The sequence below is a fragment of the Nyctereutes procyonoides genome, unplaced genomic scaffold (assembly GCF_905146905.1).
Source record: "Nyctereutes procyonoides isolate TBG_1078 unplaced genomic scaffold, NYPRO_anot_genome, whole genome shotgun sequence".
NCBI lineage: Eukaryota > Metazoa > Chordata > Mammalia > Carnivora > Canidae > Nyctereutes > Nyctereutes procyonoides.
The window spans coordinates 66428161-66452979 of record NW_026575142.1 but is presented as its reverse complement, the minus strand read 5'-3'; the positions used below and the strand labels follow the sequence as shown (position 1 = coordinate 66452979).

At 37.0% G+C, this 24819-nt stretch overlaps 1 protein-coding gene and 1 non-coding gene across 3 annotated transcripts; one reads left to right on the top strand and one right to left on the bottom strand.

Annotated features, from left to right (window-relative positions):
• The first annotated feature begins 10662 nt into the window (after nucleotides 1–10662).
• EIF5A2 (eukaryotic translation initiation factor 5A2) lies at nucleotides 10663–20146 on the top strand. Of its 2 annotated transcripts, none has more exons than XM_055308425.1 (5): nucleotides 10663–10717; nucleotides 11357–11599; nucleotides 12162–12266; nucleotides 18499–18586; nucleotides 19198–20146. In XM_055308425.1, exons 2-5 carry the CDS (start codon nucleotides 11435–11437, stop codon nucleotides 19221–19223), a joined length of 384 nt encoding a protein of 127 aa, XP_055164400.1. In that variant the 5' UTR covers nucleotides 10663–10717; nucleotides 11357–11434; the 3' UTR covers nucleotides 19224–20146. The 2 variants fall into 2 exon arrangements, with proteins under 2 accessions (XP_055164400.1, XP_055164399.1); XM_055308424.1 differs by having other exon boundaries at nucleotides 10672–10717; nucleotides 18499–18630.
• Nucleotides 18023–18165, bottom strand: LOC129499023 (small nucleolar RNA SNORA67). The gene has a single exon (XR_008662285.1). It is a non-coding gene; the product is annotated as a small nucleolar RNA SNORA67 (small nucleolar RNA).
• Nucleotides 20147–24819: the final 4673 nt, after the last annotated feature.

Sequence of the window (24819 nt, the reverse complement as noted above, 5' to 3'; positions counted from 1 at the left end):
AATGTATCCTTAGAACACCAATAATTCACCAATTCACCAATGCAATTGCTACAGGCGAGATCCACAGACTTAATGCTATAAGTCTAGGGTAAAATTTTAAGGAAAAACAGAATATGTGCATAGCCTTGAAATACCTACCCCAACATGTTTACTAAGAATTGTGTGCTTTTGAACATATGTCCAAAAATTCTTTGATATTTCTCCTACCAAGAGGTGGAACTTAATTCCAGTTCTTGCATGCTAGATTTAGTGATTTGCTTCTATTGAATAGAATACAGAAAGGGAAAAATATTAACTGTACAGCAGAGAAGCCTGATAGGAGTACCTTAACCAAATATTCAAGGTTAACATAACCAGTAATAAATCATGTTGGTATCATGTGCCCCTAGCATGATATGATAAGAACACTTGGCTTCTATAGTGTTCTTCCTAACTCATAACCCTAGTATAATAATGACAAAATGTATTAAAATGTAGCTATGGGATTTTAATTTATGGAGGTGACTGAATGATGACATGGAGAGGCTAATACCATTGAAAGAATTTATTACAATTCCCATGCAGAAACTAATGGGGAAAGACCAGGTTTGATCAGGAGGCAGAAGTATGAACAAGGGGGAAGCATGGCCTAAAACTTTATTGTGTTTTCCATGGAACAAAAAAGACAGTACAGGATAAACAGCTTAGGAGAGGCTACTTCAAATAACATCAACTGGCTCTGAGCTGTAGGATTAGGCTGGTATCTGGCCCTTGGTGATTTAAAACAGAGGAAGTAATTGGCTTGGTATGTGAGAGTTAGATAAAGGAGGTGGTTGAGAGAGAGTAGGGACCAGAACTGGTTAGAGGGTTTGTAATGTGATTTTCATGTACCTGTGAATTCTGAATCACAGGGGAGATATAAAGATCTCGAGCTTTTAGTTTGGCCCTGTGATCAACAGATGCCAAACAGATGAATATAGGATCCAAAAAAACAAAACAAAACAAAAAATAAAAAAACATCACATGCGCTCATATTGAGGAACATTCTACAAAATACTTTAAACAGTACTCTTCAAAACTTTCCAAGTCATGAAAAACAAGAAAAACACTGAGAAACTGTCACATATTGGAGGACAAAAATGGTGTGGTATCCAAAATTGGATCTTGGAACAAAACCAGAAAATCAATGGGACAAGTCAAAGAAAATTTCCACTTTAGTAACAATATTGTGCTAATATGAATTTGATCTTTTCAGGTTTTAAATTTTTAGTTATTCTAGTGGGTCAATAGTGGTTTTTCACTGTAGCTTTACTCTTGCATTTCCCTGATAACTAGTGATATTAAGTACTCATGCAACTTATCAGGCATTCATGTATTTTCCTTTGTGAAGTACTCGTTCAAGTTATTTGCCCATTTTTTATTGTTTGTATTTATTATTAAGTAGGATTCCTTTAATTAATAGGAATATGTCATTTGCCATATACTTATAATAGACTTTCTTTTACAAAAATTTTGATTTACAGAAAAATTGAGAATATGGTGTAGAGTTTCCATATACTCCCTCACCAGTTTCCCCTATTATTAACATCTTGCATTAGTATCATAATTTGTTACAATTAATAGACTTGTATTATTACATTATTATTAACTAATGTCAATAGTTCACTCAGATTTCCTGAGATTTTATTTTTTTGTTCTTACCTAATGTATATTGCTGATCCATAATCCTATCCATGATACTACACTGTATTTACTTGTCTCCTTGGGCTTCTCTTGGCTGTGAGTTTCTTAGGTTTCCTTTACTTTGATAATCTTTACGATTTTGAGGAGTACTGGTCAACTATTTGTAGGATGCTCCTCTAGTGGATTCGTCTGATGTTTTCTCATGATTAGTCTAGGGATATGGTTTTGGAGATGAAGACCACAGTAAAGTGCTGTTTTCTTCATACATATCATATCAAGGTACATTATGATTATGGTTTATCACTGTTGGTATTGACCTTGATCACCTGGCTGAGATAGTACTGTCAGACTTCTCCCCTGTAAAGTCACTCTTTTTCCTCCTTTCCATATTCCATTCTTTGGAAGGTAATCACTTATGCACAGTGGGGAGTTATGCTCTTTTATGGCAAAGCTGCTACATAAATCTTTTAGAATTTTTCCGTAAGGGATATTTGTCTCTTTTCCCTTATTCACTTCCCTATTCATTCTTTACTTAATCTCTATAGACTTGTGATATTTCCTTGCTAACTTGTGATATTTCCTTGATAACAGAGAAAGGAGGTGATTTTATAGATCATTATGTTTCATTTTAGTGCTGTGAAGCTATATGGATTTTAACAAATACATAATGTGTTTGTATCATACAGAATAGTTTCACAGCCCTAAAAATATTGCCTGTCTTCAACTATTGAACTCCCTTCTTCCCCAAAAGCCTTGGGAACAACCAATCTTTTGCTGATTGTATGGTTTTCCCTATTTCAGAAAGTCATGTAACTGGAATCATTTTCAGACTGGATTCTTTCACTTGACAATATACATCTAAGGTTTATCCATGTCTTTTAAATGGTGGATAGTTGTTTTTTTGTTTTGTTTTTTTTTGTCATTGAGTCAATATTCGATTGTATGAAAATACTACAGGTGGTTTATCCATTTACCTGTTGGAAGGTATCTTAGCTACCTTTTCTTTTTTTATTATTTCCCATCATTCTGTAGCCTATTCATTTTGATAGGAAGTTTTACAATTGATTAAGTTTAACATATGATTTTTTATGGTTATTGCTTTCTCTGTCTTCTAAAAGTTCTTTGCCTACTCCCAGGGTACATGATATGGTTAAATTTGGGTTCGTTATTTGTTCCTATTTACCCCATCTGACTCTTTTCAAATTGGTGATATATACTTAATCTAACATATCCAAAATATCATTTCAACATGTAAATAATATAAAACATTATTAGATATTTTACCTTCTTTTTTCAACTTTGAGATATAATTGACAAATTGTAAAAAAAAACTAAAGTGTACATCATGATGATATGATATACATCATTTTTTTTGATATACATCATTTTAAAAAATTCCTCTCATCTTATTAATTTTGCATATTTATGTTTTTGGGTTTTTTTCCCCTTTGGGTGAGAACATTTAAGTTCTACTCCATACAATACAGTGTTATCAACTATAGTCACCATGTTATACATTAGATCCTTAGACTTTATTCATCTTATAGGTAAAAGTTTGTGCCCTTTTACCAACTTCTATTTCCCCACCCCATCCCCTATCCCCTGGCAATAATATTCTACTCTCTGTTTCCATGAGTTTTACTTTTTTTGGTTCCACACATAATAGAATCTAAATATAGTATTTGCCTTTTTCCATTTGGCCTTCTTCACTTAGGATAATGTCCTCAAGGTCCATCTGTGATCTATATACATTTCACATCTTCTTCATCCACTCACCCCCTTGAGGGACACCTACATTATTTCCATATATCAACAATGTGAATAATATTGCAATGAACACAAGAGTGCATGTACCTCTTTAATATCCTGTCTTCAATTTCTTTGGATATATACCCAAAAGTGGGATTTCTGTGTCATAAGGTAGTACTATTTTTAATATTTTGTAAGAACCGCCATGCTGTTGTCCACAGCAGTTGCACCATTTTACATTCCCAGCAACGGTGCACAAGGGTTCCTCTTTTCCATATCCTTGCCAAGACTTGTTATCAATTGTCTTTTTGAGGATGACTATTCTAATGAGTGGGGGTACTATCTGTGATTTTGGATTTGTATTTCCCTGATGATTAGTAACGTGGACCTTTTTATGTACCTGTTGGCCATTTGTATGTCTACTTTGGGAAATGTCTATTCTGTGCTTTTGCCCATTTTTAAAAATCAGGTAATTTTTCTGCTATTGAAGTGAGTTCTTTATATATTTTGGATATTGATCCCTTATTAGATGCTCGACTTACAAATATTTTCTCCCATTACATAGGTTGTCTTCTCTTTTTGTTGATGGCTTCCTTTCCTGTAGAAGCTTTTTAGTGTAATGTAGTCCTACCTTTTTATTTTTATGTCCTTTGCTTTTAGTGAAAAATCCAAATATCATTGCCAAGACCAATGTCAAGAGCTAATCCCCTCTGTTTTCTTCTAGATATTTATCAGCTTGGATCTTATGCTCAAACCATTAGTCCATTCTGAGTTATTTTTGTGTGTCATGAAAGATAGAGGTCTAATTTCATTCTTTTGCATGTGGCTACCCAGTTTTTCCAACACTACTTATTGAAAAGATTATCCTTTACCCGTTGTATATTCATGCCTCCTTTGTCATAAATTAATTGGCCATATAGACATGGTTTTATTGCTGGGCTCCTTCTCTAGTCCATTGATCTATGTGTCTGTTTTTATGCCAATACCACAGAGTTTTAAGTACTATAGCTTTGTAATATGGTTTGAAATAAAAAAGTGTGATGCCTCCAGCTTTGTTCTTCTTTGTCAGGGTTGCTTTGGCTACTTGGGGTCTTTTGTGGTTCCATGCAAATATAAGGAGTTTCTCTTTATGTGAAAGATACCATTGGAATTTTGATAGGAATTGCACTGAATCTGTAGATTGCTTTGGGTATCATGGACATTTTAATAATATTAATTCTTGCAATCCATGAGCACAGAAAATATTTCCATTTATTTGTGTCTTCTTCAGTTTCTTCAATGAACATCATACAGTTTTCAGCGTATAGGTCTTTCATCACTTTGGTTAAGTTTATTCCTAAGTATTTTATTCTTTTTTATGCAACTATAAATAAATAATTTTCGTAATTTCTCTGACAGTTCATTGCTAGTGTATAGAAACACAACTATTTTTCTATACTAATTTTGTGTCCTGCAACTTTACTGAATTCATTATTCTAACATTTTTATGGTAGAGACAACCTTAGGGTTTCCCATAGGTAATATGATGTCATCTGAAAATAGAAATAATTTTACTTCTTTTTCAATATGGATGCCTTTTATTACTTTTTCTTACCTACCTTCTCTAGTTAGGACCTCCAATACCATGTTAAATAAAGATGGTGAGAGTGGGTATCCTTGTCTTGTTCCTGTTCTTAGAGGGATAGCTACAGCTTTTCACCAGTAAGATATGAACTGTGGGCTTGTTATATATAGTCTTTATTATATTGAGGTACAATCACTCTATATGCAGTTTGTTGAGTTTCTATCATGAATCCATGTAGAATTTTTCTGCATCTACTGAGATGACTATAATTTTTATACATCATTTTGTTAATGTAGTATATCCTATTGATTGATTCACAGATTTGAACCATCTTTGCATCTCTGGAATAAACCTCACTTGATCATGCTGTATGATCCTTTTTAATATACTACCGAGTTTAGTTTGTTGATATTTTGCTAAGGGTTTTTTTGCACCTATGTTCATTAGAGACAGCAACCTATAATTTTTTCTTATAGTGTGGTTGTCTGATTTTGGTGTTAGGTGGTCTCATAAAATGAGTTTAGAAGTAACTCCTCCTCCTCAATTTTTTGAAAAGCTTGAGAAAAAATGATATTAACTCTTCTTTAGATACTTGATAGAATTCACCAGTGAAGCCATTTAGCCCTGGACTTTTCATTGTTGGGAGGTTTTGAGTACTGATTCAGTCTCCTTACTAGTAATTGGATTTTTAGACTTTCTATTCTCTATGATTCAGTCATGGTACATTGCATGTTTTTTGGATTTATCTGTGTTTTCTAGGTTGTCCAACTGTTTGGAGTATAATTGTTTATAGTAGTCTCTCAGTTGTAATGCCTCCTGTTTCATTTATAATTTTCTTTTAGTCTTCCATTATTTTTTCTTGGTACATCTAGGTAAAGGTTTTTCTGTTTGCTTATATTTTTTAAAAACCCAGCTTTTAGTTTTACTGATTTTTTCTATTGTTTTCCTGCCTTTATTTCATTTATTTCTACTCTGATCTCTGTCATCTCCTTCCTTCTACTAACTTAAGCTTAGTTCTTTTTTTTCTGCTTCCTTGAGGTATAAAGTTAGGTTATTTGAGACCTTTATTTTTTCTTAATGTAAGCATTAATCACTATAAACTTCCCCTTTAGAATTATTTTTGCAGCATTCCATTTGTTTTGGTATTTTGTGTTTCCATTTTCACTGTCTCAAGATATTTTTTTATTTCTACTTGACCCATTGGTTTTTCAGTAACATGTTGTTTAATCTCCACATATTTGTGAATTTTCCAGTTTTCTTCTTGTAATTCTTTGTAGGTTCATACCTTTATTGGTCAGAAAATAAGCTTGATATGATTTCAGTCTTCTTAGATTTACTGACTTGTTTTGTGGTCTCACAGATGATCTATCCTGGAGAATGTTCCATATGCACTTGAGAAAAATGTGTTTTCTGCTACTGTTAGTTGGAATGTTTTACACGTCTGTTAAGTCCATCTGGTCTTATGTGTAGTATAAATCCATTGCTTCCTTATTGATTTTCTATTTTTTTCTTTGTAAAGATTTTATGCATTTATTTAACATAGAGAGGGACAGAGAGAGTGCAAGCAAGCACAAGCAGGGGGAGCAGCAGAGGGAGAGAGAGAAGGATCCCCACTGAGCAGGGAGCTGATGCAGGGCTCAATCCTAGGACTCCAGGATCATGACCTGAGGTCAGACACTTAACGGACTGAGCCACCCAGGTGTCTCCTCATTGATTTTCTATATGGAAGATCTATCCATTGTTGAAATTGGGGTACTGAAGTCCCCAACTATTAATGTATTACTGTCTATTTCTCCTTTTAGGTCTATTAATATTTGCTTTATGTATTTAGTATTCCTATGTTGGATGCAAAAACATCTAGAAATGTTATGTCTTCTTTTTGGATTGACGCCCATATCATTATATAATTTTGTCACTTATTATACTCTTTGTCTTAAAGTCCATTTTGTCCGATATATAAGAATGACTACCCCATCTTTCTTTTGATTTCTACTTGCATGGATTATCTTTTTTCAACCCTTCACTTCAGTCCATGTGTGTCCTTAAGGCTGGATTAAACCTCTGGCTTTATCTTTAATAATCATTTATGTGATGATTCACAAAATGTCCATTTCTACTTAAGATATATATTTTCCCCAGAGGAACCTTAAATTCAATATGCCCAAAAGTCCATTCAACTTTTCCTGGAAATTTGTTTTTTTCTGTTATATTTTCTATCTCAATGAATGGTAGCATCATTCTCCCGGTTTTTTACTATATCCTCCCTCATACCCTGTGTCTCCCTTCCCATTTAACCTCTCAACATTTAATTACTTATAATATTATTTCCATTTTTCTATGTAATTCTCTTGAATCCATCCTATGTTCTCATAGTCATCACCTTTGTTTAACAACATAACTAATCATTCCTAATTGGTTTCTTATTTCCAATATTTTCTCCTCCCCCCCAAATCTTCCACATCATAACCAGAATAGTATTTCTAAACAAAAACTACATTCCTGTTATTTTCTTATATGTACCATTTCAATGTCTATTTTAATCAACTTCAGCCATATCTTTTTACAGTATATATCAGTCACACTAAACAATTTGAGGTCCAGGATGATACCACAATTTTCTCATCTATACCTCCAATCCCTTTGCCTAAGGTGCCGTTTCCAAAACCCTCCTCGTTGCTAGCTTTTACTCAATTATCTCATGTCAGATTAATGCATTCACCCCTAGGGAAGCAGTCTGGAAATCTTCTAGACCTGAGATGTCTAATGTGATAGCCACTAGTCATAAATACCTACTGAGCGCTTAAAATATGGGTAGTTTGAATTGAGATATACCCTACACCAGAGATTGAAGACCCAGTTTTAAAAATCATAAAATTATTAACAATTTTATATTGGTTACATATGAGATATTTTGGGTGTATCGGGTTAAATAAAATATATCGCTGAAATCTATTTTATCTCTTTTTTAAAATTTTTAAATGTGGCTACAACAAAACTCAAAATAACATGTGGCTTACATTATATTTCAATTGGACACTACCTAGACTAGATGAGGATGAGACCCTTCTTTCAGTACCCTGGAGTTATTTCTTTAATAGTATTTATCTGTTAAAATTGCTAAACCATATCCTCTAGTGGATTGCAAGCACCTAACGCATAAAGGGCTGTCTTGATCAACATGGTAATTTCAGTGCTAAGGGTACTAAAATAAAAACAGTGAATGCCCATTATTCATACATCTCATATTTGTGAATTTTCTTATGCCTTCAGTTTACTTGTAATCAGTACTAGCAGTGCCTTTACAGTCATTCATGGACAAGCACAGAACAACAAAAGGGAGAAGTCATCCAATGTATATTTTCCTAGCTGAGGTCCAGCAAGGTGATGTTCTGCCCTCTTGTTGCAGCTGTCAAATTAAACAAGTGTTTCCTGTCAGTCTTTTCGTGCCACTTCTCACATTTTTGTGACTTTTGCTGGTGACATAGCTATTTAAAATGTCCCTGAAGCATTAGTGCTAAAATGCTGTCTAGTGTTTTGAGCACAAGAAGACTGTCATGTGCCTTGCAAAGAAAATCCACGTGTTGGATAAGCTCCTTTCAGTCACATTAGAGTGCTGTTGGCTGTGAATTAAATGTTAACAAATCAAATATATATTAAATAAGATGGTCTTAAACTGAAATGCACATTAAATGAGGTGCTATAAGGGATCCCTGGATGGCTCAGTGGTTTAGCACCTGCCTTTGGCCCAGGACATGGTCCTGGGGTCCTGGGATCCAGTCCCGCATTGGGATCCCTGCATGGAGCCTGCTTCTCCCTCTGCCTGTGTCTCTGCCTCTCTCTCTGTGTGTGTCTCTCGTGAATAAATAAATAAAATCTTTTAAAAATAAAAATAAAAATAAATGAGGTGCTATATAGGTCAGCTGACAAAAACGTGACCAGAGGCTCGCAGGAACCTAACTCGGCATTTCCCCTAGGAACGACGGTTCAACATTTGCTGATGCAGTATCCCAGCAACTTCCCTCCAACTGTATTTTTTGAATGAATGAAGCTGAATCATCTGATTCCAAATCTACATTTCACGTGAATGCAGTGATGGTGGTAGCTGAAGCAGTGAGTGTGGAGCCAAACCGCCTAGAGTTCAGTCTTAGCTGTCCGATGTCCTAGCTCTCTGATTTTAGGCAAATTCCTTTCCTCTGCTTTTTCCCCCCCCCTCACAATGAAAAATGTAGATAAAACAGTAGTTGTCAACGGTTGCCAGGGGCTGGGCATGGGGGGAGGAGGGACTGACCACGAAGAGGCAGGAGGAAACTTTTGGAATGAGGCAAATATTCTTTAACTTGATTAGAGAGTGGTTAGTTCCGCCACGGCCTACGTTTCTCAAAACTCACAGAACTTTTACTTCGTATAAACCATAACTTAAAGTCGAGGCTGAAAGAAAGCAACAGTTACCATTAAAGGAATAACGCCCGTAAGACAGGTCATGCCCTCCCCGCTGACATAAATGCCAGCCATCATTCCAACAACACTAGACGGGGAGAAGTCGGGCAGCGCGAGGGAAAGCAGAGTGGACTCAGGAACCGGGTTCTGACTCTTTCAAACATTAGCTCGGGGCTGAATTCGGTTTACGGGACCTGACTTGCTTATTATAAAGGTTAAATTCGACGTGTGTGAAATATTTGTGCAACAGGTAGAGCCCCACACATAGGGATGTGAAAAGGGGCACAGGCTCTTCGCCAGAGAGCAGCACAGACTTACAGGGCCACATAAACCAGCCCTCCGAGGCGGTGCGCTGTGAGGCGGGGCACAGAGGAGCACGTGTCTGCTGAGGCCCCTGGTCCCTAACCCTAGTGGGGTCCCTACTGGCTCCCGGTGGCTTATGAAGACAATCCAAGGGCTCTAACCCGGGAGGGGGTGGACGTACCCCGGACTCAAAATGCCAGCGCCAAGAGGAAGGAAGAGGCGAGCTTGTGAGGGCTGCATGGCCCGAGCCCGCGATGCACACCGTGCGGCAGGGCTGACACCCAACCACCTGCACGACGGCCCCAGTCGGAAGGACAGGCTGGGGCACCTCGTGCTGCTGTTTGGTCTCGCAGGGCCCACCCCCGAGGGTGCTGCTGACCCCGTCCGGGCGCCCGGGGTGGGGGGGAGGCAATTCCTGCCAGAACCTCATCACGGGTCACCCAGCCCCGCCGTCGGGCTGGGCCTCGAGGCAGCGCCCACCTGCGCCTGCGGTTGCAGCTCCACGTTCCCGCCACCACCACGCAGGGCACCCCCGTTGAAGCCGCGTGCCTCGCGCGACCTGAGGCCGTCACGTGACGACCGCCAGGCCCCTGAAGGGCCGGGGCCGCCACGCGCGCGCGCCGGGGCTCACCGTGGACTCCGCCGGGGACCGGGGCGCCCCGAACCCAAAAGTTTGCAGGCCCTGAGAAAGTGCTCACTTCACGCCGGAAGTGCACTAATCCGCAGCACGTGGGGTTGCCAGGGCGCGCTTCACGTGACGGGGCGGGGCCTCGGGACCCGCGTGGCCAATGGTGGCCCGGGGGGCGGGGCCTGTGACGCGCCGGGACCTATCCCGGAAGTGGGGCTGCGGCGGGGGCGGGCAAGGGCGGGGAGGCCGGGGTGTGGAAAGTGTGGCGGCCCCGCCCCGTCTCCTGGAACCGCCGGGGCCGCCGCCGCCGCCGCCGCAGCTGTGGGGGCCCGCGCCGGTGCGCAGGCGACAGGCTCGCTGTCCCCGGCTGAAAGGTGAGGACGTGGGCAAAGCCGGAGGGGCCGGGACCCCCGAGCGAGGCCGGGCCGGAGGAGGCTGAGCGAGGGAAGGAGGAGGGATGGATGGGGGAGCCGGGGCGCAGGCCCACGCGGGCCGGGCCGGGCGGGCCGGGGATGCCGGCAGGACGGAGGGCGGAGCGCGAGCCCGCGGGCCGAGGGCCAGGTGCGGCCGCCCGGGTCCCGTTATCCCCATCCTGCGCGGGGACGCGCGGCCTGGGCTGGGCCCCCCGGCGGGCATCGATCGGGGCGGCGGCGGCGGCGGCGGCGGGAAGGTCGCCGGCTGCCCCCGCGCTGGGACGGCGGGGGCCGGGTGGGCTGCCCCCGGGGCGTGTCGCCCCACCGCCGCCCCCACCCCCGCCGAGCCCGCCTGCCACTTCCCTCCTCCGGGTGCAAAAGTTTATAGAGGCCCGAGTTGGAAAGTGCCCACTATTCCCGGTGGGTGCTCTGTGAATGGGGGCGGGGGCGGCGGCGGGGCGGGGTGGGGACTAGACCCGCGATGTCTGGTCCGCAGCCGGTCCGAAAGGTGATGTCTCCCCGCTTCGCGTGCCCGTCGTTAAAAAAAAAAAAAAAAAAAAAAAAAAAGCGAGCACAAACTTTTTTTTTTTTTTTGCATAGTTTCCCATCCCCCCCCAGCCCCCGCCCCCGGCCCCCGGCCCCCGGCCCCCGAGGAAGCTACCGTCGCCCCAGCCCACCATGGCGGACGAGATCGACTTCACTACCGGAGATGCCGGGGCTTCCAGCACTTACCCTATGCAGTGCTCGGCCCTGCGCAAAAACGGCTTCGTGGTTCTCAAAGGACGACCGTGCAAAATAGTGGAGATGTCAACTTCCAAGACCGGAAAGCACGGCCACGCCAAGGTAGGTCAGTGCCCTTCCCCGGTCTCCCTTTGCCTTGCTGTTTTGATCACTTTGCATTCCAGTAGGGAACGTGAGATTTCCATATTTATAACTCGGCAATAATGACTTTTTTTTTTTTTTTTTTTCTTGACCACGATTTCTGAGTGACCAGCCATGGCTTTTGAATGCTGAAAGGTAGCATTTCCTTGTTTGGGCCCTTAATAATGTTTCATTAACCGGTAATGGAAACTTTTTTTCTGAATCCAAGTGATTTGGAATACCTGTTCTGTTTATGGACGAGAAAACCTGTTCTAACATAGCTTCATCTCTTTTACACACTCTTAAAACTGAATTCCTAGACTAGGAATTGGGTCTTGATATGTCATGAAGCTGTTTCGTTGTTCGCTGCTTCTCAATTCTCTGACCCCTGCTTTTTTTTTTTTTTTTAAGAAAATGAAATTAGATGACCTTGGAAGGAGAAAGAATCTGTCATAATCAGCTTTGGTATTGTGCTCTTGTGTATGTAATGAGTGATATACTTGGCAAAGATTAAACAGGTTTCCTGTTCTCCCTCCTCTGTTAGGTTCACCTTGTCGGAATTGATATTTTCACCGGCAAAAAATATGAAGATATTTGCCCTTCTACTCACAACATGGATGTTCCAAATATTAAGAGAAACGATTATCAAGTGAGTACTAGCTTCCTTTAAAATGCTGTTTTGTCTCTTAAAGTTGTAAATGCATTCTACTATCAACAGGAATTCAACAAAACCTGGTAGTAGTTTTGTAGGTTTTTCTAACCAGGTACTAAGCACCACCACCTATCTTAGAAATTGAAAATAGTGGTATTTAACATTTGTATCTTATCTAGAATTATAGCTGATTTGCTTTTTTTTTTTTTTTGACATTTTTGCATTCTTAAAAAGTTGAACATGTCTTATTATTTCTCAGACCAAGGGACTGCTTATTGTGACTAAGTTCAGTGTTTAGTGAAACTACTACGCTCTTCGTTGTAAAATATTTCCAATTCAGATAACTCCCTCCCGGATATGTTATTTCTTTTCACTTGTCAAGCCAAAGACTTTTAAGAAATCATTGGAATTCATGTTCCACCAATCAAGTTTGTATATTAATGAATGTGAGTCAGAATTTGATATTCTTAAATAGGGAAGTGAGTTGAAAGTCTTTAATATAAGGGATAAAGTATACCACCATGGCATATGGTAAAGAAAATACGAAACTATGTAATTGTTTTATTTACATTCAGTGACCATGCTGTGACCTTTTGTTAAATTATAGGTTTAGACTTCCAACTTGTAGTTCCAATTATACATTTGGATAAGTCATGTTTAATGATAGCATCTTGTTGTTTCGGAGTATTGGTGGTAACCAAACCATTGACCTCATAGGATGTGGGACCTCAGGTTAATTATAACTAAAGTCTTTATTGTAAGTCTTCAATCTCATTGTCAAGCATACCGTATATAAAACTCTTTTTTGTTCATTTTATGAAGTCAGAAATGCAAGTGTGACACTTAGATTTTCTTCATTCATTTTAAACTGATTTCTTGCTGTAACTTTTATTGTATTATATACATGTTACCATCAACTGCAGTTAACATATGGTTTCCTTTTACTTTGTCCACATGTAAAAATATTTTTATGTAGGTTTTTTTTTTTTAAGATTTTATTTACTCATGAGAGACACGCACAAGAGAGGCAGAGACACAGGCAGAGGGAGAAGCAGGCTCCACGCAGGGAGCCTGATATGGGACTCAATCCCCGGACCTGGGATCATGCCCTGAGCTGAAGGCAGATGCTCAACTGCTGAGCCACCCAGCCATCCCTATTTTTACATAGTTTTATTCTACTAAGCAGTTGTATATTTTCACTTAACCACTTGTAAATGTTTTCTAGGTTGCTTTGGAGTCTTTCTAGAAATTTGCATTGTCTTATTATAGTAATAGCATATTGAGTTTTTTTAATCAGACAATTTGGGTTTAGATCTGCTCCTGCCACTTTCTAGCTGGGTGACCTTGGACAAATTATACAATCTCTCTGAGCCTCAATCTTCCATCTACAAAGGAAGGATAATGGGAGGATTAAAGAGAAAATGTATCCCATAATTACCTCATGGGTAGATATGTACCAAAAAGTAATTCTTTTCTGCTCCCCCCTCTTTTCCTTCATAAAAATTCCATCTAACCATTCCATTGTACTTGGAACACCTAATTTAGACATGGCTTATAGTGGGTGCTCAATAAACATTTGTTAAATGCATGTGGGATTATTCAGTGAAGTAAGGATAGTGTAGCTAAGGCTAGGTATAGACTTTTCTTTTACCAAAAAAATGGATTTCTGTTTTTATCCTTAACATGTGAATGCTTTGAATGTTCAATATTTATTATATATATATTAATATGCATTCAATACAGAATGCTTTTGCCTTTGGGCATTTCAAAAAGATAGTATCAGTAAGTCATACGATTACTACTATGATCAAATTAGCCATTGTTTGGAGTTCAAGATTTAACAAAAAGGAAAAATTTGGTTTGGGTTTTATTTGGGGATACAGCAGGGTCCAGACTAGGGTGAGGGGAACAAGGTAAGTGAGCACAGACCACTAACAGTGTCAAGCCAGTGGAGCCTTAGGCAAAAGGAAAAAAATCAGTAATTCAAATTTTGTTTTTATTTAAAATTTTGCTGTTTTGTTCATCATGAAATTTTTGCATTAATTCTATCTTTAAAATATTTGGTCACTGATGAGTTTTTTTTTTTTTTTTTTTTTTTTTTTTTTTTGGTGCCACCTTAAATTTTGCACTCAAGAGCCTCGCTTGCCTCATCCTATCTCAGCCTTTGCTATGTAGTCTACACTGTATTATGGATAAGAGAATGACTCAAGTCAAACAGGCTAGTTCTGAATCCTTACTTTAATACTAATTATTTGACCTTGGTTGGCAAGTTATTTACCCTCTCACCTTTTTTTCTTTGTTTATAAAATGAGGGTAAGAATAATAAACTCCTCATGGGATCATTGTGAGGTTAATGCTTAGAACAGTGCCTGGCACAGTAAATGCTCAGTGATCACATCGCTTCATTATCAAGTCACCATATAATACTTATTTCTGTTCATTTAAAAAAATTAACTCTGTGAGCCTTTTCAGTTATATTTGTTGTGCTGTGGTGGTCTTCATGCACCTATCCACACGAAATAATGCAAGGTATGAGCCTGGAGTTGGGAGAAAAAAGTTTCTATCAAAGACAATATTGGATAATTGTCAAATTTGAGTATGGACTATACACTAAATATTTTAACAGTAATGCATTTTTTAATTTTGAAAAATAAGCTCATTATATAAGAGTTTGTCTTAGGAAAACAGACTGAAGTATTTATTGCTAAAGAGACATGATGTTTGAAGCATACTCTCAAATGGTTCGGTAAAAAGAAAAGAATAAGAATGTATGTTGTATGCATTTTATGCGTTCCCATACACAGAAAAAATGCACATGTGGTTAAATATTAACAATGGGTGAGTCTGGGGAAAAGATATGGGATTTTGATGTATTATTTTTGTAACTTTTCTATGTGTCTGAAAATTTTTAAATAATTTGTGTAAGAAGATCAAATAATTTCCATTATCTAATTTTATTTTTTATAGTGTAGTTTTGTTTTTGAAAATTTAATTTAAAAAAAATAAAAAAAGAAAATTTAATTTTTATTTCACATAGCAATTTATTTTAATAAGATGTTTGATTTTTAAAATATGTTTTACTAGGTTTTTTATAATGTCTATACATTTTTTGTTTGAAATGCTCTTTATTTCATCCCACAGTTTAACTTATGAATTCTTAACTCTTTAAAAATAAAATACCACCATTATATAAAGAAATACCAAAGTATCAGTATTATTATTATTATGCTTTTATGTTTCAGTCACTAATGGCAGTGGGAACTTTAAATTCTTTCTTTAAATTGTTAAAAGAGCCAAAATTAGAAAGACCTACCTTATAAGCCTGTCACTAATTGTTTAAAATTATACAATAAATGGTGTTGGGAATACTGGGCAGCCACATGCAAAAGAATGAAACCAGACTATCTTATACAATATACAAAAATTAACTCAAAATGAGTTAAATACTTGAAAGGAAGACCTGAAATCACAAAACTAGAAGAAAATATTGGGGGTAAGCTTCTTGACATTGGTCTTCGCATTAAATTTTTGGATGTGACACCAAAAACAAAGGCAAAGCAAAAATAAGTGGGACTGTATGAAACTAAAAAGCTTCTATACAGAAAAATAAACCATCAAGATGAAAAGACAATACCGAATGGAAGAAAATATTTGCAAAATACATATTCAATAAGGGGTTAATATCCAAAATATATAAGGAACTCAACAGCAAAAAACCCCAAGCAACTTGATTAAAAAATGGGCAGAGGATCTAAATAGACATTTTTCCAAAGAGATACAGGTGGCCAACAGGTACAGGAGAAGATGTTCAACATCACTAATTACCAGGGAACTTAAAATCAAAACCATAATGAGCTATCACTTCGTATCTGTTAGAATAGCTATTATCCAAAAGACAAAAAGTAACAAGTGTTGGAGTAGATCTGGAGAAAAAGGAACCTTCATGCAGTGTTACCAGGGATGTAAATTGGTACAGCCACCATGGAAAACAGTTTGGAGGTTCCCCAAAAAAAGTAGAACTACCATATGATCCAAGTATACCACTTCAGGGTATTTATATGAACAAAACTAACTTCCAAAGATTTATGCACTCAGATGTTCATTGCAGCATTATTTATAATAGCCAAGATATGAAACAACTTAAATGTCCGTTAATGGATAAATGGGTAAAGAAGATGGGGTATATATACACAGTGGACTACTACTCAGCCATAAAAAAGGAAATGTTGACATTTTCAATAACCTGGATGGAACTTGAAGGTATTATGCTAAGTGAAATAAGTCAAAGAGAGAAAGATAAATACTATATTATTTCACTTACATGTGAAATGTAAAAAACAAATAAAAACAAAACAAAACTTATAGAGCAGATTAGTGGTCAGTTATTAAGAGGGGGTGGGGATGAGAGAAATGGGTAAAGGGAGTCAATTGTATGGTGACATATGATAACTAGACTTACTGTGGTTGTTGCTTTGTAGTGTCTACAGTGATTGGTGTGATTAAAAAAACAACAACATTATACTTCTGCCTCAACCTCTTTGTTCCCCTCTCCTCTACCAACCACCTTACAAATGTTTGAGTGATGTAAAGATGAATTAAAAGTATTTGTGGTTGTTTTGGAGGATTTTTTTGTTTTGTTTTGAGATTTTAGACATGTGCAAAAGCTGAAATCTCTTGGTGGGGTGTCTGAGGAAAGCCATAGCCAGACTTGGTAGTACCACAGAAGATAGCTTTGAAATCTACCTCTGCAGTATGCTTGTGTTATATCATGGTAACTAAAGGGAGGTAAGGATCATATCTTTGGCCCCTTTTGTGTTTGTCAATGTTAGCATCTTGTATTCTGAACAACTGCCTTTTATAAAATCTGTTAGAAGTATGAGCATACTGATAATGTACATGCTTTTAGAATAAGAGTACAGCCTGTTTCCTCATTCCTATAAATTTAGTGATGTCAAAACTGCCTTTTTGAAGGTTAGACTGAGTTTGTCTCATTAATGTCATCAACAAGCTAGTGTTTCTAGCTTCTGATGTTGTTGGTAGCAAACTGAAGACCCAAAATTTTCCATTGACGTTTGTTCATAATCACATTGTAAATTAGAAGTTTACAATTAAAGAACACGTTGTAATCATGGAAAACTAAAATTAACTATATGCCCATGGGAAAACAGTTTAAATAAGTTACAATCTACCTATGCAGTTGTGAAGTGGTTAAAGAGACTAAGGTAGGTCCATAGTTTCCAATTTGGAAAGATTTCTGAGACATATTGTTAAGTGAAAACAATTTGTTGAAAAATACCTGTAATATCCCTTTTTTTTTCTTGCCTCAAAAAGTGACATTTATTCAAAGAAAAAAAATGACAAGATGTCCATCCCATGACTCTCTTCCTTCCCCACTCCTGCTCCTCTTTAGCCCCCTATGGACTGAATCCTAGGTAGGGCTAGAGAGCACGGCAGCCCCTCAGATGAGGTCAGCAACATTGAGGAGTGTCTATCTCCTCAATGGAGGTGTTGAAGGTGTCAATGTCTCGAAGAGCCCTCCTGTCTTCTGTCACCATGTTAATGGCCACACTCTTACAGCCAGATCATCCATCACTACCGGTTTCTAAGGATATAGTTTTCCCTGTTGGTGGGAAGGTCATAGCTGGTGACTAAAGAAACCTGCTGCCCATCCATGGTTCTGGCCTAGATCAAAGGAGGGGACAACTTCGGCATGTGACGGAGAAGGGAGCACAGTCCAGAAGGGATTGAAGTATATGTGTAGGTAGCCAAAGGAAGGCAAAGGAAACAAACATCCCCTCTCCTCCAACAACCTACAGCATTCCAGATTTTATTCCAAGTTGCTACTTTTCTGAAGATGGGCATAAGCAGGCTCCTTGAAAAGGGAATCGTTTTGGATTCCCGTTTATTTTCTCGAAAGCAACTATTTGTATTGTTTACATAAATATAAATTCTTTAGGACATACTATATTTATATGTATATATATATGGTTATATATATATATGATTATATATATATATTTGGGGGAAGGTGGTGTGCAGGAAAGAGTGAACTTACACTTTTAGTCTGTACATCTTTTATGCTTTTATATGTTTAGCATTTTTAAGCACTAGAATATATTAGTGTATTACTGTACCTGTACAATTAATGTGGATTGCAACCTAACTATATAAACATTACAAATAGCCAATATAATCTAATCAGTGCAAATGATACAATTTCTTTTAATAGCTCATATGCATTCAAGATGGTTACCTTTCCCTGCTGACAGAAACTGGTGAAGTTCGTGAGGATCTTAAGCTGCCAGAAGGTGAACTAGGTAAAGAAATAGAAGGAAAATACAATGCAGGTGAAGATGTACAGGTAAAGACCTATGGGGCAATTGCTCTTTATAAAAACTTTGGCCTAAACTAATTAGCAAAAAAATGCCAACTATGAAATGTAGTTTTAAATACTGCTGAGATTTAGAATGGTCTCTGTAAGACAGTTTTCCCGTGATACTCTTAGAGACCCATTACCAAAGAAAGTATCAAAGTTCACTTTTTGATAAGTAGATACTGCCAAACCCAAATCTGTTTTGAGGATCAGCATCTGAATTATTAAGGCTGAGAAAGGTTTTTATGGGAATACTAAAGCGTGAAAGTGATTTGCTCTGTCTTTTTGTTATAACTCTCAGAAGTAAAACATCTAGCAAGTATTGAGGTATTTGTAGCTCTTTTCTCCCTATCCTTGGAAGTTCTCTTAAAAACCACAGTTGAGAAATTTTGCTCTGGAAAACCATAAAGAAAGCAGATTATCTAGTCTTGGAATTCTTCTTTCCAAGGTCAACGTGTATAAAATTTCCACAAATACGAAGCCTGTAACAAATTAAATATATCTTATTCATGTATTGCCTTCTGAATAACTTTTTGCCTACATTTTGCCTTTTAGGTATCTGTTATGTGTGCAATGAGTGAAGAATATGCTGTAGCCATAAAGCCCTGCAAATAAATGGGAACATCAGGCACGAGCAAAATGTTTAGGTCTGGATCAACCACAGATCTAAAGTTTGGCTCTAAATTGTCACCAAAGCTATGGCCTTCATAAGCAACCTCATTTCTTTTTTAATTGTTTTGAAATTGTGCTGAGTTAGTTTTGCAGGCAGTTGTTAATTTAAAATAATCAAGATGTGTAATTCTCTTTTTTTAATTTTGTAGGTGTCTTTCCTATAACTTTCCTGTGGTTTTCAGTGAGTCCAAGAAACTGATAAGATGGCTTCAGCAGATATGATTTGTCTGAGCAAATCATTCCTGAATTTTAGTTGATAAGTAAACCAGGGTTTTAAATCAGACAATGTAGCATCTAGTGGTATTGAAGTACCACATTTAAGTTGAATTGTTCTACATTAATTTCACACTTATTATAGAATGAATAGATTATGGATTGGGATTGTCACAGTTTCAGCCTGTGTGTGGCAAGCACAAATCCTTAAATAGATATCAAAAAGTTATCAAAAAATGTCAGTTATCCTAGTAGGCATGTGCAGCCACCTGTATTACCTCAGTCATACTTTTCTTTGCCAAAATTGTTGGAGAACTAAATGTTACCTTCTGTGTAGTGATTTTGGTACCTGCTTGTGGTTGACAGGCCTTGAACTGTTGGGTGACTATAATATTAGCAAGTCAGATGGTAGCACAGGGAGTTGGTTAGAACTATAGGTCTTTACTGGAGGCCTGTGTATTGGGCATAAAAATAGGAAGTTTCTAGTTATGTTTTTGCTTTTTCCATTTGTTCTCTGTATTTAAAGGAGGGACCTGCTTTATAGGATACTGTGTAGTGCTTTTTATCAATTATGTTGAATAAATTGCTGTTATTTATAATAGTCACTCCTTTCCAACCATTTTTAAGGAGTTTTTTTGTTTGTTTGTTTTTTTACATTAAAATATTTAGTTGTCAGACAAAAAACTGGAAATTCTTACTTTAAATTGTTTTGACACATTTGTTAAATTTATGTACACTTTTTCTAAAGTGAAATGAAAGTGAATCACGGAAGATGAGTTACTTTATGTGATTATTATTTTACTTATTTTAAGAAGTACATCTATTTTTTCCTGATTGTTATGTACTTAAGTTACTGGTACGAAACAGAACTAAGAAAGAATTCTAGAAACGGAAGTCTTTTAAAAAGTGTTAGGTGACTCAGCTACCTTTCTCTTTAGTCTTTTGGATCATGTATATCTTATTTCCAGGGTTCTAGACATTGTTACAGGGTTTGTGAGGACCTTTGACTCAGTAACAATCATTATATTGAAATGAAACTCATAAAAAAAAATCACTACTTCAGTAATACCTTCATTCTCTAAAACAGTATGAGACCTTTCCTATCATTCCTTGAACTCTGAAAGGCCTTTGTTCCTATCATCTAGAGGAAAACATATATGATGCTGTAACTGATCTAATCAGTAACTGAATATAGGCATCAGAAATAGACGATCCTAAAGCTTTTAGTTACTTAATTTGTGCACATTTTTAAATCTTGTATTGATCTCAGCAGATCCATGTGGAGAAGAAATGATATTTTAAGAGAAATGTAAGGAGAGTTCTAAAGCACAAGAAATATTGAGGTTGTAGTTAATCAGTTTAGTGTAACATTTTACCTTTTGCTCATCTAAAGCACAATTAGAAATTAGGCTAAATTCTTTCCAGTGTTCCGTTTAAGTATCTACTACATACTGCTCTAGTTTTTTAGTAATCTATACTGTGTGTTTTACTTGTTGCTGGTTGGCATTGTTACACACAGGAATCCCAGGAAGTTCTCAATCTATGCTGCTTGCTGGTCACTCATATGACCCCAGTTAACCATATTAGTGTTCTGGTTTACTATTAATTCTGGATTAGCATGCCCTCATTGTTCCTAACTTGTCAAACTTCACATAAATACATTTTTCAGTTGTGAGGTAAGCATATGTAAATTAAAATAATGCATCTCTATCTTCATACCTTGAATGGCAAAAGCTGTTTATGCATAAATATTTTAAGTACTATAATGAAGTGTAAATACTCCTCTGATATATAAGTATAGATTTTAAAGATATGGGACTGTTTATTTTCACATAAGTCAGTACATGTTTCTCTAGAACAAAATATTTCATTTAGTAAAGCTTTATAAATTATATTAAAAGGAAGCAGGTAAACATTTTTTTAACATAGAACAGAAGTGACTTCATTCTTTTTTGACATCAGAAATATTAGACGTTGACTCCTAGTATTTGTTGTACTTTTTTGTAGCAAATGTCAAATATCACAGGTTACCATGTAGAGAGTGTAGACTGTCATGTTGATAGATTATACAATGATACACTGTTTTTGTCTGCAGGCATTTCACCAATTTATATACAATATTAACAAGTGGAATATTTGTTTCTAGAGCAACATATTTTCTTTCTACTGTGAAGACTTTGTTATATACCTTATTTGCTACTACAAAGTTGTATACCCTCTGAAATTGATCAAATCATTGCTACTTTGACTCAGCATTTGCATCTTAAACATAATTATGATGTTTCTTTCATTCTCCCCTCCAAGGGCTGTCTGTCACTTGAAATTGTTGCTAACCAAGCTCTTGAATCCGTTACCATTTATGGTACAAAATTCTGTACCAATGCTTTGTAACAATTACCAAAACTCTCCTGCAGCCAGAGCATGGTACCTTTAATAAGAGATGCTGTAATAAAATGTCTAGGCTATAAAATTTGGGGACACAATTTTTCAGTATAGCACAATGTGAGTGTGTGCGTATGCACACATAGCTTTGTATGTTTGTTCTTTTTACAAAGTCCTTCCAACTCTCTAAAGTACTGTAGTCTGGTAGTGCCTCAAATGTTGGTAACTTTTTTTTTTTAATTTACAACTTTTCCAGAATTTGTTTTTGTAACTTTAAAGTTTCTCAATTAGATTATTTCTAGTTGAGCTGTAATTTGAATGCATTGTTCTCAGGGCTGTTTGTGCTAAGAGCTGAAGTTGCAGTATTTTAAAGCTAACTGCCTGAAAGTATATTGCAAAAATTTCCCAAATTGTAGTACAATGATACATGCAAATAAAAAATCCTTACCATCCACATACTTAACCCATATGCTAAGCATTAAAGGAAAAAAAAAAAAGGGGAACATTGATAACATCTATACTGGAATCTTGCCATATTTTTTTCATTTTAGAATAGAATTTGTTAATCTTATCTTAAACCCAAACCTTAATGATGTATCTGAAAGCATTCCTTTGGCATGGACCCCAAAGATAGTTTTTAGAGCCAAAGATGTAGTGGTTCTCGAACATATTTAGGGATAACAGATCAAAAATTCGTAATGCTCTTTTGGGTACACGAAAATGTTTACATACAGAATTCTATAATATGAACTGGAAACAAATTTACTATGAGAAAATGTGGCTCTTAAGCAGTATAAGAGCAAACTATAAGCAAATTTCCATAAACCGTACATTATATTGAACTGATCAACAGTTTAAATTTTTCTAACTTTACTTAGGCATAATATTTTATAGTTTTTAAGCCTTTTTTCTCCTAGCATTCAGACAAGTAACAGACAACAAAGGCTTATGAAAAATTTATTGTGGAAAAATGTTAAAATTGAGAAAATTCAATCTATTAACTTTAATCCATTAAAATTTTCCCCCTGAATTGGATATATGGCTTCATTATTTGATTTTAGAAGGGAACATTTGGATTTAGCTTATGGAACACAGATGTTCTGTGAGAACATGACTTGAAGTCACTATATAATTTAATGTTTCTCCATTAAGTATACATCTGGACATCAACTTAACTACCAAGTGAGTTCAAGTGCCTGAACTGAAAAGTGCTGTCTACATCTAATTAGCATGTTTTCCTTATGTGAAAGATGCATCTTTTAGCAATGCATATCAGGCTTTCACCTACTAGAAACATACTTTTTGCCAACCTTTTACCAACCACAACTATTCCTCTCGCCTTAGAATTGAGTGAAACCTATTTTACAATTGAGGGAGAGGTTCTTTTATTTATATGAAGCCCCTAAAACCATTCCTTGGTATTGGTAGATTTAGGATTAACTTAGTTTGAGATTATATTTTTTAAAAACTCTGGACACTAAACTATATTCAGTGTTGACTGTACAGCTTGTCATAAGTCATAATTGTGATATTTCTTGAGAGGAATTCTTTACACCTACTAAAAATAAGCACTCTTGTGTTTGTTACAAAATATAATGCAAATTACTAGTTCCATGCTAGTGTAATGAAAATTACTAGTCCCATATGATTATATCCCTGTAATCTCTTCTCCAAAAAGGAAATAGTTGAAATGGCATTGTCTAATCTAGTGGCACTTTATTAGTAACACATTTTGTTTCTTTTAGGTATTAGGAGAATTCTTGCTTTTATCTACAGAGACTCATGTTTTAGCTAAAACTTTAAAATCGTAAGATCTGTAGTATGGATATTATAATTGTGCATTTTACATTTCAAAAATGGGTAAAATTCAAATGTTGTCTTTGGCTACACTAAATTACTGAACTCCTTTACATTATAGATGATGAACATCAATTATAACTTTTTGTTATGTTACAATATATTTGTCTGGTAACTTCATCAGTTATATTAAATAAAAATAAAGTTAACTTAACAACTTGCCTTATTCTTGTACACATACATTCCTAAAACCATCTTCATACTAGAAAACAGTATGGATTAATGTGTTTAGCACTATTAAAAGAAAATCTAACTTGTTTTTACCATGTTTTTATAGCTCAATCCTTACTAGAGAGCACCCCAGCTCTGCTGTGGCTGTGAATGTTAATTTTAAAATTTTAAAATTTTAGTTCTAGATATGGGCACAGTTTTGTTTTAATTTTTAAGTTAATAGTTTAAAATATGTAAAATTGTCCCATGGTTCAAAATTCTATAGTTACAACAGTAAAAACATATTCCCATCTTCATCCTTTTCCTCCCATTCTTCCAGAGAATGCAAGAGCAGTTAAGTGTCCCTCCCTTCCCCCTGACCTCCCAGACTCTGAAACATTGCTTCTCTGCCAGCATTGCTGTTCTCTTTCCACAGTGATGTGAATGGTGTGATGAGTCCCTGAAGCAAACTTCTCATCCTTTTTCCAATTCTATGTGTAATCAACAGTGTCTGGATAGTTTCATCCCTAGACGGCTCAACTGTTTCTTCCTTTTACACACTGTACCATTCTAGAATATCTCCCACTCCAACATGTGAACCATGCCAAAAGACTACCAGAACAGTTATAACCTCATATCCATGGCTAGGATTATTGATATCCATACCCTTCCAAATCCAGTGAGATAATTGTGCAATAAACAAAGTACCAGATTAGTCTTCCAGTTCTTAGTCCCACTCTTCTTCTTTTTTTTTTTTTTTGCCATTTGTGAATACCAGTAGCTTAGTCTCCCAGAGGGAGGCCTGGGAGGAAAAGAATAAGAGTGAAAAGGCTGATTATTTGTTAGGTGTCAGCATGTCTTAATCTCCCCAACTCCATCTCTAACCTTATAATTAAGTATTCT

Bases quoted from the DNA above. Each gene is read 5' to 3' on its own strand.
- EIF5A2 (XM_055308424.1), top strand. From the start codon at position 11,435: ATGGCGGACGAGATCGACTTCACTACCGGAGATGCCGGGGCTTCCAGC. The intron at 11,600-12,161 runs GTAGGTCAGTGC...CTCCTCTGTTAG, and splicing joins GAAAGCACGGCCACGCCAAG to GTTCACCTTGTCGGAATTGA. The intron at 18,631-19,197 runs GTAAAGACCTAT...TTTGCCTTTTAG, and splicing joins ATGCAGGTGAAGATGTACAG to GTATCTGTTATGTGTGCAAT.